Here is a 14,371-nt window from a genome sequence, read left to right as displayed (position 1 = left end):
CAAAGTCTGATCATTATTTATTTTATTCTCCTTTCTCTGATTATATTGTTATTGCTCAATCATTATAGTTATGTCTGATTCTTTTTTCCCTCATTTGGGGTTTTTGAGATACTAGAGTGGTTTGCCATTTCCTTTTCCAGCTTCTTTTACAGATGAGGAAAACTGAGGCAACAAGATTAAGTGATTGGTTCAGGGTCACACAGGAGAAGGAAACAAAGATTACACAGTTTGGCAGGATTGGTAGTGGGATTGGAAGGGGAACAGCAGACAGAGGAGGACATGTTTACAGAGCTAGTATGTCAAGCTAAAACCCATTCTTGGAGAAGTCTCCTGATATAGGGATATCCCAAAGAATAAAAAGCCTTCCCATAGTCCTCTACTACAACACATCTACTCTTTCTGTTTCTTTATTAGGAGACAGCATGTGAGTTATTTATCATCCTTTTGAAATGGGAAAGTATTGGATCTAGCATCAGAAGACTTTTATTTGAAACCTGTTTCTGCCTCTTACATCCTGAGTGACTCAGAGCAAGTCAGATGACTTCCATAGGTCTCAGTTTCATCCTCTGTTAAATGAGATATTGAAATGGGTGATTATCTAAAGTCCTTTCCAGCTCAAAATCTATGATCCTATGATTCTGTGATCCACTCTCTTAGCTCTGGGATAAAATACAAACTATTCAGCCTGCTATGTAAAGCCTTCTATATCTGACTTCAGCCTATTTTCTAGACATTACATAGTATTCCTTTCTATCTCCTACCTCTGTATCATCAGAAAGCTATTCCCAGTGACTAGAATGCACTCCATTGCCCTCAAGGAGACCTGAATTCAACGTCTCTCATAAACTTAATAGCTATGTGATCCTGGACAAATGCACTTAACATCTTAGCCTGTTTCCTAACTTGTAAAAAAGGGATGTAATATCTACCTGACGGAGTTGTGAGAGAACACATATAAAGAGCTTTGCACACATTAAAGTTATATAAATGCTAATTCTTATGATGATTCCCCTCTGGCTATGCTTTGACTCTGGACTTTGTCATCAAGCTTCAGTTGGCTTCTCAACTGGGATATTTACTCAGCATCTGGAATCCAAACTGTGGCAAACCCCTTTTCCATTCCAGTCCCCTTTCCTCCATTGCATGGGCAGATCCAGATCAATCATTCCTCCTGGACTTTGTCCATGTCCCAATACAAATAATTTCCCCCCTTCAATCCCCTTTCCATCTCCCTTCTACATGCTGTCTTCCCCCGTTAGAATATAAGCTCCTTGAGAGCAGGAACTTTCTTTTTATTCAATTTGTATCCTCAGAATCTAACATAGTTCTTGTAAGCACTTAGTAAATAAATGCTTGTTCCCTCAGTGTTGCTAAATGAAATACTGCCACTTAACTTTTGACATGGAGGTGAGGTGACAGACTCAAGGTGTAAAATAAACCATGTATTTTCAGAAAAAGCCTGTGTGAAAATTTGTTCTATTTGATTATGTATTCTTTTCTTTCAGTAAGGACTGGGATGAGTGGGAGGATAAGGGAGAGATGAAGAACAAAAAGAGTAAAGGAAGAAAGGAAAGAAGGAAGCAAAGAAGGAAAAAAGGAAATGAAAGCAAAAACAAAGGAGGGAATAAAAAAAGAAGAAAAAGCACGTAAAAAAAGGCTACCTAAATTAATTTACTTACATGCCATATCAATCAAACTGCCAAGAAATTACTTTACAGAGATAGAAAAAAATAATAAAATTCATGTGGAAGAACAAAAGGTCAAGAATTTTAAGGGAATTAATGAAAAAAAAATGAAGATGGTCTAACTATACCAGTCCTAAAACTATATTATAAGGCAGCAGTCATCAAAACCATTTAGTGCAGGCTAAGAAATAGAGTAGTTGATCAGTGGAATAGGTTGGGCTCACAAGACACAGTAGTCAATTACTGCAATAATCTAGTATTTGATAAAACCAAAGACTCCAGCTTCTGGGATAAGAACTCACTATTTAGCAAAATTTCTGGGAAAATTGAAAAATAATGTGGCACAAACTAAGTATTGACCAATACCTAACACCCTATACCAAGACAAGGTCAAACAGGTTCATGATTTAGACATAAAAGGTGATACTATAAACAAATTAGAAGAACATGAGATAGTCTACCTCTCAGAGCTGTGGAGAAGGAAGGAATTTGTGTCAAAGAAGAATTAGATGACATTATGAAATGCAAAAGAGTTAATTTTGATTATATTAAATTTAAAAAGGTTTTGTGCAAATAATGAAGCCAAAATTAGAAAGGAACAGACAACTGGAAAAAAAAATTTTACAATCAAGGATTCTGATAAAGACCTCATTTCTAAATTATATAGAGAATTGACTCAAATTTATAAGAATACAAGCCATTCTCCAATTGATACATGGTCAAAGGATATGAACAGACAATTTTCAGATAAAGAAATTAAAAGTATTTCTAGTCATATGGAAAAAATGCTCTAAATCACTATTGATTAGAGAAATGCAAATTAAGACAACTCTGAGGTACCACTACACACCTCTTAGATTAGCTAAGATGATAGAAAAGATAATGATAAATGTTGGAGGGGATGTGGGAAAACCAGGACACTAATTCATTATTGGTAGAGTTGCGAACTGATCCAAACATTCTGGAAACAATTTGGAAAAAGCTATCAAACTGTGCATATCTTTGATCCAGCAGTGTCCCTACTAAGTTTGCATCCCATAGACATCATAAAAAGGAAAAAGGACCCACATGTCCAAAAATGCTTGCAGAAGCCCTTTTTGTAATGGCAAGGAATTGGAAACTGAATAGATGCCCATGAGTTGGGGAATGAATGAATAAGTTATGGTATATGTATGTTATGGAATATTATTGTTCTATAAGAAAGGATCAGCAGGATGATTTCAGAGAGGCCTGAAAAGACTTACATGAACTGATGCTGAGTGAAATGAGCAGGACCAAGAGAATATTGCACACTGCAAAAATAAGATTATGTGAGGAAAAACTGTGATGGAGATGGCTCTTTTCAACAATGAGGAGATTCAGATCAATTCCAATGGTCTTGTGATGGAGAAAGCCATCTGCACACAGAGAGAGAACTGTGGGGACTGAATGTGAATCACAATGTAGTATTTGCAATTTTTAAATTGTCATTTGCTTTTTTTTTTCTTTCTTATTTTTCCCTTTTTGATCTTATTTTTGTGCAACATGATAAATGTAGAAATATCTATAGAAGAATTGCATGTGTTTAACATATATTGGATTGCTTGTTATATATAGGAGGGGTTGGGGGGAAGGGAGAGAAAAATTTAAAACACAGGATTTTGTAAGGGTGAATCTTTGAAAATAAGCTTTAATCAAAAAAAAAAAAGAAAAAGAAAAGCTATTATTATTTTTTTAATTTTAAAAAAATAAGGAAAAAATTATTGAGGCATTATTAATATAATATATTAATATACAACAATCATATATTAATATCATATAATATACATAACAATATATACTTAATATAAATCATATAATTATTTATAATATATTAAATAATTAATATAATATAAATGATAATATATAATATGAAAATATATGTTATATATTATGTAATCTGTATAATATTATATTAATATAATATTATATATTAATATATAATATAATATACTTATATAATAATTAAAATTATTTTTAATATTGAGAGCAAAAACCAGAAAGAATCACAAAAAAGAATCACAAAAAAGCAGAACAACTTTGAAAGCTACAGTTTAAACTTTTTAAATGTAATACTTCAAAAGAAAAATAAGATGTATGAAAGAGAAATCTACAGTTTTATGTAAATCTTTTTTTTCTATTCTGCAGCATGTATGTTTGGAATGGAGTTTTAAAAATTCAGAGAGAAAGAAAATAAATGGGAGAAAAACTATGGAGAAAAGGAGTGGTCCAACACACCTGGAGAAGACAAGATATGTTTTCAATTGTTTTTAAAAGGGAAGAAAGTAAAATCTACTTTATAAGCCATTGAGTTTAAATTGAACTTCTTTATTATGTTAATAATGAATTCTTAAAGAAATAGTGATCATTTAGAATCTGGTCTAAAATTCTCATCCGAAAGTACAAAGATGGCCTCACTGTCCCCTCTTTTTAACAAATGGCCCTTCATGGCAGTTCTGTTCCTCTCACCCTCTTCCCATCTCTCTGCAGTCACAGAAACCTGGTTTTCCTCTGAAGACTACATTCCTAGATACCCTGCAAGATCCTGGAAGACCTTCTCTCAAGCAATAAAAATTACTATAAGGTCAAGATTTTACCATATATGTGTGAGTGTGTATGTGTGCTTAATGAGGTTTTATTTAGTTTGGATTTAGAAAAAAACAAAAAACATACATTGCTAAACACAAGTTTATTGATCCCAAAAATGCAGACATATTCACCTCCAATTAACTGACATGCTTGCAAAAGCCACAATCTCATCACTATTTAGATTTGCTCTCCCACTTTGGGACTAAACAATAGAGCTAAGAAGGAAGAGAAAACACCACCATTATTTTTTTTTCTTCATTCAAGGATAAACAAGTACATTTAATCTTTGTATATATTCTTAATTTTAACTGGTCCAAGGATCAGGACAGGAAAAACAAGTTTTTGTTTGTCTGATTTCTCTATTATCTGCACCAACATTTGAAAACATACAGACTAAAGCACTGTTTTTCAATTCTTTCAAGGCATAATTTGTACCAAGATACAATTTATAATTTTTTAAAAGCAGTAAATAATTTTTCATAAAAAGACAAATTCCCAGAAGGTACCAAAATTCATTCTTTAGCTAAAAGTAGAAAAGACCCAATTTTCTTACTTTCCTCACTTTAAAGTTTTCGATTTCTCCTTAAAGGAAGCTTTCATTCTTTTGACTGCGGAAAGGTCCCATAATCCATCAGGCCAGTTGTCATGGTCTGTTAAGATTGAATGAGTGACATGGTGCTTGAGTTATTACTGGCAATTATATGAAGTTTTTCCTTTGATGCAAAATTCATATTCCTAAATCCATCCCATGCCTAGAACAGTCTTTCCAACAAATGCCCTAAAACTAGTGGGAGCAATCTACCATTATCGGAACACTGAACATATTCACTAATTATGATTTAATTAGTTCATATTATTAAGGCACTATGTGACATTGGTCCCAATAGAGGTTATATCATGTAATCAAAATTCAAAACCTGAGTACGGAAAACTATTGGTGGGCTTGATTTTTGTTTATGACAGAATTTTTTTTTTCATTTTTTAAAGAAAGATCTCATTTTAGCGATATAGCTTTTATGCAAAGGAGGCTTATTCAGACCAACACACTTAGCATTTTGATGACATTGGTACTGCTTCCTAGCTAGATGGTAGAGTATTCAGAGCATTTAGCCCAGAGTAAGGAAGATAAGTTTAAATATGACTTCAGACACTTAGTACTGTGACCCTGGACAAGCCAATGAATCTCTGTTTGTCTCAGTTTCCTCATTTGTTAAATGGGGATGATATCACCTATTTCCCAGAGTTCTTGTAAGGTTCAAATGAGATATTTGTAAAACTCTTGGTACAGTGCCTGGCACATAATAGGCATTTAATAACTACCACAACCCTATCCTTTAAGTTTATTTTTGTTCCTCCTCTCTCTGAAAATTAAAATGCCTCTTTATTTTATCCAGCAGGATTCTTGTCTATATTATCCCATAAATTCTTTATAAGACTTCTGCTCAACATATTGGAATCCTTTCTCTTGATTATAAGTTTAAACTTAAGGAAAAAAATTGATAATTACCATTGCCTTATAGTTAGCTTGGTAATCTCTACAATTTATTTTGTGCATTAATTCTGAGAATTAGAATCTGGCTCCACCATATTGATGAAAGGCTCTAGGACACATATTTAGCATTCTGTGCTTCAGTAGTACAGCAGTACTGCAGTCTATCTGCCTTCACTACATGAATGACCCAATTCTCTGATTATATATTTATTGAATAATATCTTTTACGTCATTTTCTGTATTCAAGTTACAATTGATATAGAAAAAAGTCCATAGCTTATTTATGGCCAACTACATCTTTCCAATGTCCATTAATTAACTCAAAAAATTTTGACTCAATAGAGATTGTGATATGTCAGGATTTAACCCTAAGAAGAAAATGGCAAACCATCCTAGTATCTCTGCCAAAGCCCCAAAAAGGACACAAAGAGGACACAATAGCACTGAAAATGAAAATCACTGAAAGGTATCATTGAGAACAATGTGTGATTTCTTAACTGTAATCCTAATCCAGTGTACTCACAGAGGAAAAAAAAATTGATTTTCTATATAGTCAGATTCTGCAAGGATTGTTAAAAGAAAACTTCCTCATCAAATTATATACCAAAAATTTATTTATTTTCTATGCCCTTGGAGGAAAAGAGACAAAGAAAGAAGAACAGAGGAATCAATGGACAAAATTTAAGTCCAAAGACAAGGCTCAAAGTTGTTGATCACTCATTTTTCTTTATGACTCACCTGGTATATCCCAGCTTTGGGAATACAAAGTACTACCACCATCTACATTCACTGTTTGTCCTGTAATATATGTGGCAGCAGGAGATAACAAGAAACACGTGATGGAAGAGATCTAAGAAATAAAATATAACAATTTTATAGTCATGTATGTAACATGATGTAGAGATACTGATGTACATACACACATTTTGTTATGATATATATGTGTGTACCTATGAACACATATGTAGCTATTTCACAGAATCCGGATTGTAGACCAGACCAATTTTTATTTGTTATTTAATATACCACTGTAACGTGCTCCAGCTTCTGGAGACAACAGCACGTTACATACCACCTCCATAAAATGAAACCCTTTGGTAACATCCATGATCACATGGTTATCTGAACCAATAATTGCCTAAATTCCATTTTATTTTTTGTTAGTTTTCATTATTGGGAAATTTTTCCTTCTGTTGAAAATAGATATGATGTAGGCCCATGGCCCCACACATGTGTATGGTTCTTACTTTAGATACTCTTGAATACAATATCTTAACACAAAATTCAGACTACAAATGTGGTTTGTGAAGCTTAACTATGCATTGCTTTATTACTTTTGTCTCAATAACTGTGGAAATTATTAAATAAGAGGGTAAAAGTAGAAATGTCAAAGACCAATTTTAGTCTATATGGGATGAATTAACGATGAAATATGAAGTAGTACAGAGTGGGGATTGGCTGAATAAAATCATATATATATATATACATATATATTCAATACATTAGATGGCAGCAGTAAAATTAATTTCCATTTGTCTTATATATGATTAACCTATAATGTCTGCATTATTACATATCATCACTATTATATCTGAAGATATGAATGTGTGTAGTGCTTCAATTTTCTCAAAGTAAAGCAAGCATGTTTATGTTTTTGGATAAAAACTTTTTGTTGTTTTTAAATAGGTATTATCCTTCCAACTACATTTGAAAATGCTTCCATCATTCATTTTGAGACATATGCTCCAAATTCCCAAATTCATTATTTTGAGATAATTAATTTAGGGAATTTGGATGCTAGTTAGTATACATAAGCAAATGACTTTGACCTGCATTAGAGCTTACTAATATGAAAATTAATTGAGAAATGGCAAATATGCATTCCCCCAAAATGACTGGGTTGTGAAATATATATAGTTTTGATAGTTTTCCCTTAATTGTATCTGAAGGCTCTGAGGACAGAGATCTTCTCTTCTGTCTATTCACACAGCCTTATGTGAAGATCTTCTCACAATTGATTTCTGTCACCTGAACACTTTGCATCCCAGAAGAGCTTATGAACCCAGAAGTTTTGTGGATCCATTAGCTAATTAAAGTTTTTAAGAACTCAATAGGAAGCTGCTCCCTCAGTGACTCTGATTCTCCTTCCTTCCCCAATGTTCTTTGAAGTTCTAACTTTCTATGGCTATATAAAAAGAAGAGGGATAGAGAGAGGGAAAAAGGATAAAAGAAGGGGAGGAAAAAGGGTGAGAAATAGCTTTGGGAAGAGAGGAAGAAGAAGAGAGGGGGAAGAAAGACAAATGGACACAGAGAGAGATAGAGAAAAAGAGATTACCTCCTCAGGAACACCAAATCTCTTAGCAGCACAACGATGAAAGAATCCTTTAACTAAGCCATTTTCAAAGTCTTCATAGTTGCTGAAGGCTGTGGCAGAATAAATTACTCCCTTGGTTGGAAGGCAAAAAGGGAGAATTTTTAAATAATTAAACCAGAATTGAGTTTCATCCAGACCTAACTATAAAGAAATTTAAAGAGTAGAAGAGATTAGACATAAAAGTCCCCAGAGCTACTATTTATGCTCCTCAGCAATATCATATACAATTTGTCCTCCCCAAGTGGATTACCATAGATTAGCACAGAAATAAATATCAACTAGAGTCTCTGATCTAGTTGCCCAGGCTGTTAATAATAAGGGAAAACAAGGAAAGACTTTATTTCTCAGTACTTTTTAGAATGAGTGTCCTAACTTAAAAAAAAAAATCCAATTTCTAGATACCCTTTACCTCTGGCAGAAATTCATGGCTGGGCTTAGACTGAATATTCTCCTGCTAGTGTGTGTATATATATATATATATATATATATATATATATATATACATATATTATATACTTATAACTCTTTTTATTTTAATATTTTTATTTTGATAATAGCCTTTTATTTTCAAAATATATACAAAGATAGTTTTCAACATTCATCTTTGCAAAACTTTGTGTTCCAATTTTTTCTCCCTCCTTTTTCCCCTCCCCTAGACAGCAATATACTTATAACTCTTTCACTCACCTTATCATCTTGACTTGCTCTTCGCTTCCTCTAACCTCTCTTAAGGAGTTAAAGCCAAACAAACAAAACATATGAACGAACTAAAAGAATTCTTCATGGATTTTCGTGCACACCAAAGATTTTGACAATAAATAGAATCTCTAATTTGTCTATTGCCTAATGTACTATTTTATAGCTAATATTAAAATAAAATGTACCTATGACTACTAAGGAAAATATCACAGTAAGTAAACAAACTGAATATACATAATTGGTTACGTACAGGACTAATGCAATTGATTCTTATTCCATGGCAGGCCCATTCCATTGCCAAAGTTTTGCTCATATTTTCAACACCAGCTCTTGCTGCTCCACTGTGCCTTTTAAAGAAAAAAATTCTTTAAGACTTCATTCAGCTTCCACTAATCATTCATATTTACATGAAAACTAACTGGTACATTAAGTCACAGAAGAACAGTTCAATTAAGATATTCCTGTTTAGAAATGCTTGGACTGCATAACTACTGAATGTCTTTTGGAAGAGGAGATTAAACAGTTTGTGAAGCTTAACTATGTATTGCTTTATTACTTTTGTCTCAATAACTGTGGAAATTATTAAATAAGAGGGTAAAAGTAGAAATGTCAAAAACCAATTTTAGTCTATATGGGATGAATTAACGATGAAATATGAAGTAGTACAGAATGGGGATTGGCTGAATAAAATCATATATATACATATATATTCAATACATTAGATGGCAGCAGTAAAATTAATTTCCATTTATCTTATATATGATTAACCTATAATGTCTGCATTATTACATATCATCACTATTATATCTGAAGATATAAATGTGTGTAGTGCTTCAATTTTCTCAAAGTAAAGCAAGCATGTTTATGTTTTTGGATAAAAACTAAATGATGTTTTAAGAAAACTTCCTATGCAACCACCCAAACTTATGGAAGAAACAGGGAAATAACTCTTTAAAAGATATTTTGCTTGGTAGCCACTGTGTTATATACTCAAAATCAAAAGGAAAACAAAAACAACTTGGATATTACAATTAGAGGTAGTGTGTAAACCCATGGTTGGAGCTTGGAAATCTGACTATACAAGGCCTATCATTTATTGCTTTTGCTTTATCTTAGAGATTTCATGACTAAAATGTCTCTCAAGTTTAGCCTGTTTCACTATTTTATTTTTATATAAGGAAACAATTTGAGAATAGAAATAAAAACTCTACTTGAGGAAATAAAGGATGAAAAGATATTTCTTAAAAATGTAATGAACAATTAAGGGAGTATTGGGAGCAAAGATGGCACAGAAACAGCAGGGACTCACTTGAATTCATCCCAAAATCACTCCAAAAAATTTCTTTCTTTTTTTTTTTTTTCAAAAAATTTCAAATAATGTCTCAAAAAATTCTGGAGTGCCAGAACACACAAAAGAATGGGACAAAAAAGTTTTTTCAGCCCAAATCAACTTAAAAGATCAGTAGAAATGATCTGTCAAAATGGGGCAGAGCACAGTTCAGCCTAGACTGTGCCAGAGCAAACCAGCAATAATCCTTGGTTAGTGAATCAGTGGCAACAGTGATGGTTTCTGGACCTCTCAGCCCCAAGAAAATGAGGAATCAGATAACTGTTCAGAATGAGATTACAAGTATCCCTTGTGCTCTGGTATTTGAGTGACCATAATCACTCTTTTATATCTAGAACTGTGAAAATGTCCAAGTTCCCTTCTTTCCACAACCTCTAGTATGCTAGTCCCTGGGATGGAAACACAGGAGTGTGACTGGGATACAAGTTTGGAAAATGCAAGAGTCCTGTCCCCGGTGTCAGCACAAAAATGTACAGGTCCTCAAAATTATCTCTGAAAATAACTATTCAAAAAAACCTGAAGCTTGGGACAATTTGCCCTCCATTGTACAAGCAGAATTCTAATTTAGCATGGAATTAAAAGTCAAGAAATAGGATGGGAAAATTAGAAAATAACTGAAAAAAGATCCTGACCACAGAAAATTACTATGGTAACAGAGAAGACAAAAACACAAAAAGACAATAAAGTCAAGACTCCTATATTCAAAGCCTCATAGAAAAAGACAAATAAATCTCAGGACATTGAAGAGCTAAAAAAAAGGATTTCTAAATCAAGTAAAGAGTGGAGTAAAAAATTGGGAAGAGAAATGAGAATGGTGCAAGAAACCATTGGGGAAAAAAAGAGTAGACAGCTTAGGAAAGGAGATACAAAAAATACTGAAGAAAAATATCACTTTAAGAAAACAGAATAGATCAAAAGGTAAAAAGGGAACAAAATCCAATGAAGAGAAAAATGCTTTGAAAAGCAGAAGTGACCAAATGAAAAAAGACATACAAAAATTCATTGAGGAGAAGAACTTCTTAAAAGAAGCAGAATTGTCCAAATGAAAAAACAAAAATTAATTGAAAAAAAAAAACAACTTCTCAGTAAGTAGAATTGCCTGAATAGAAAAGGAAATTTTAAAAAATCTCACAGAAGGAAATAATTCCATAAAAATTAAATTTATTCAAGTGGAAGCTAATGACCCTATGAGACATCAAGAAGAAATTAAACGAAATCAAAAAATGAAAAATTAGATCTAAATGTGAAAAATCTCATTAGAAAAACAACTGACATGGAAAGTAGATCCAGGAGAGGTAATTAAAGAATTATCGAACTACCTGAAAGCCATGACAAAAAAAAAAATTTTTTTAAAGCCTAGATATTATTTTTTAAGAAATTATCAAAGACAGGCAGTGGATAGAGCAGCAGCCCTGAAATCAGGAGTACCTGAGTTAAATTCTGGTCTCAGATACTTAACAGTCCCTGGGCAAGTCACTTAATCCCAATTGCCTCAGCCAAAAAAAAAAAAAAAAAAAAAAAGAAATTATCAAAGAGAACTGTCCTGATATCCTAGAATGAAATAGTGATTGAAAAATTCTATTGTTTACTTCCTGAAAGAGTTCTCAAAATGAAAACTCCCAATATTATAGCCAAATTTCAAGGTCAAGGAGAAAGTATTTCCAGAAGTCAAAAGGAAACAACTGATATATTGTAGGTCCATAACCAGGATAACACAAGATTTAGCAGTTTCTTCATTATAGGATCAGAGAGCTTGAACTATGATAGTCCAGAAGACAAAAAAGTTAGAATTACCTTTCCAAAGAAAATGAATATAATCTTTTAGGGGGGAAAATTAATATTCAATGAAATAGAAGTCTTTGCACTGGGAGAAAGGGAAAGGGAGAAGTAGAATAAGGTAAATTATCTGACATAAAAGAAGCACTTTTACAGTGGAGTAGAAGATGGGAAAGATAGGAGTGGGGGTGGAATGAATCAGTCTTACTCTCATCAGAATCGGCTCAAAGAGGAAATAAAATCCATACTCAAATGCTTGTAGAAATCTATTTTGCTATTTTGCTGGAGAGTAGGAAGGACAGGGAAGATAATATAAGGAATCCTAGTGAGTAAGAAATCTTAAGTAAATCTAAGTCATGTCTTTTGTATAACTTTTTTTTTTTTCCTGAAAACTTTGAAATGTTGTTATCTGATAGTATCCAGAGGCGTTAGGAGATTTGGCCATCTTCCAGACACCTTAATTAATGACTACCTTGTATGACTGCCAGTGTTAACTCCAGAAACCGGGCCAGTTCCTGGAGTGAACTTAATCCTCTTAAATGAATAAACAAATATTCTCTTTGATTGACCTCTTGCAATGGAGTAATCCTGTACCTCAGGGGATTTCTCTGTCTCAGGAGTCACAGGTTAAATGAGAATATTTAGTGCAGTACCTTTGTTGTTTTCCGCCTATCAAAACCCCTTAGTGGAAAGGGACTTTGAGAATTCAGTTAGGAAGTTTGATGACATTTGCCTAACAACTTCCCACTCAAGACTGAATAGCTGTGACCTGGATTCTCCCAAACAAGGAATTCAGATATTGGTGTTTTCTCATAGTGGTGATGACAGATATTGTATGTTGTTTTTATTTATACACACACACACACACACACACACACACACACACACACATATATATATATTGTCTTGTTGATCACCATGTTTGTTAATTGCACATTATTTTGTATTAAGTTTCCTCCTTTCTTATATTTTGTTTAAGTCAAAGATTGAGCAGTAATAAACTTGTATCCACCCTCTTTAAGACTATGTATGTTGTAGCATTTCCACAATGTTATTGTTTGCTTGAATTTTTGTTTTCCTTCTCGGGTTTTTTTTTTCTTTCTAGATCCGATTTTTCTTGTACAGCAAGATAAGTATATAAATATGTATACATATATTGTATTTAATATATACTTTAACATAATTTAACATGTATTGGACTACCTGCCATGTAGGGGAGGGGGTGGGGGGAAAGAAGGAAAAAGTTGGAACAGAAGGCTTTGCAAGGGTCAATGTTGAAAAATATGTTTTCTAAATAAAAAGCTATAATACAAAAAAATAAAGAACTAAAGAAATAATGGGAACACTAAAAAAAAAAAAAAAGGACAGTATGTTGAATGAGAATTACAAACCACAATTAATCATACATTAATCACAGAGAGTGACATGGGGGGAGGAGGTGATAAAAGGGAGAGCAGATTGAGAGAGGTAAAAGTCAGAAACAAAACACTTTTGAGAATGGAAAAAGTAAAAGGAGAGAGAAATGGGAGGGGAGTAGGATGAAAGGAAGTATATAGTAATCATAACTGGGAAAAATTCCTAGCAAATTTTCTGATAAAGATCTTATTTGTCAAATATATAGAAAATGGAGTCAAACACATAGAAATAAGAGCTATTTCTTAATTGATAAATGGTCAAAGGCTATGAACAAGCAGTTTTTAGACAAACAAAACAAAGTTATCTATTGTCATATGAAAAATTTATCTAAAACACTATTGATTAAAGAAATGCAAATTAAAACAACTCTGAGGTCCCACTTCATACCTCCCAGATTGAGTAATATGACAAAAGAGGAAAATAAAAAATTTTGGAGGGGATATGGGAAAATTAAAACAGTAATGCACTGTTGGTGAAGTTGTATACTGATTCAGCCATTATATGCATCAATCTGGAACTATTCCCCCCCCCCCCATTATAAAATCACCTTTGACCAAACAATACCATTACTAAGTCTATGCCCCAAAGAGATTAAAAAAAAAAGGAAAAGGATCTATATGTACAAAAATATTTGTAATAGCTCTTTTAGAAGTAACAATGGCTTGGAATCTTTTAGGGGTTAAACAAGTGATTGTATATGATTGCTATATATGAAATGACAAATAGCTCAGTAAAACCTGATTTACATGATCTGATGCAACATTAAATAAACTGATTAGAAGAATATTGTATACAATAACAGCAACATTGTATAATGATCAACTGTGAATGACTTAGCTATTCCCATGACAATTCTGAAGGAAGGACTTTATGATGAAAAATTCTACTTGCTTCCAGAGAAATAACTGATAGAGACTGAATGCAGATTACAACATACTTGTGCTTTACTTTCTTTACTTTTCTTGAATTTTTTT

General features: G+C 32.8%; 1 protein-coding gene across 4 annotated transcripts in view; it reads right to left on the bottom strand.

The window, feature by feature from the left end:
• LOC141560506 (peroxisomal trans-2-enoyl-CoA reductase-like) overlaps positions 1–14,371 on the bottom strand; it is a 34,074-nt gene that overhangs the window by 7,134 nt on the left and 12,569 nt on the right. For 2 of the 4 annotated variants that reach the window (XM_074298747.1, XM_074298748.1), the window contains exons 5-8: positions 9,108–9,204; positions 8,120–8,230; positions 6,523–6,634; positions 4,374–4,942 (exon numbers count right to left, since the gene is read on the bottom strand). In XM_074298747.1, the coding sequence (XP_074154848.1) occupies positions 4,851–4,942; positions 6,523–6,634; positions 8,120–8,230; positions 9,108–9,204 (412 nt within the window). In that variant the 3' untranslated portion in view covers positions 4,374–4,850. Of the gene's footprint in view, positions 1–4,373; positions 4,983–6,501; positions 6,635–8,119; positions 8,231–9,107; positions 9,205–14,371 lie in introns of those variants that run through there. The other 2 variants (XM_074298745.1, XM_074298746.1) reach the window with 2 other exon arrangements.

Source organism: Sminthopsis crassicaudata, chromosome 3 (genome assembly GCF_048593235.1).
Source record: "Sminthopsis crassicaudata isolate SCR6 chromosome 3, ASM4859323v1, whole genome shotgun sequence".
Classification (NCBI taxonomy): Eukaryota; Metazoa; Chordata; class Mammalia; order Dasyuromorphia; family Dasyuridae; genus Sminthopsis; species Sminthopsis crassicaudata.
Note: the sequence above shows the minus strand (reverse complement) of the source record. Positions and strands in the feature narration are given on the sequence as shown.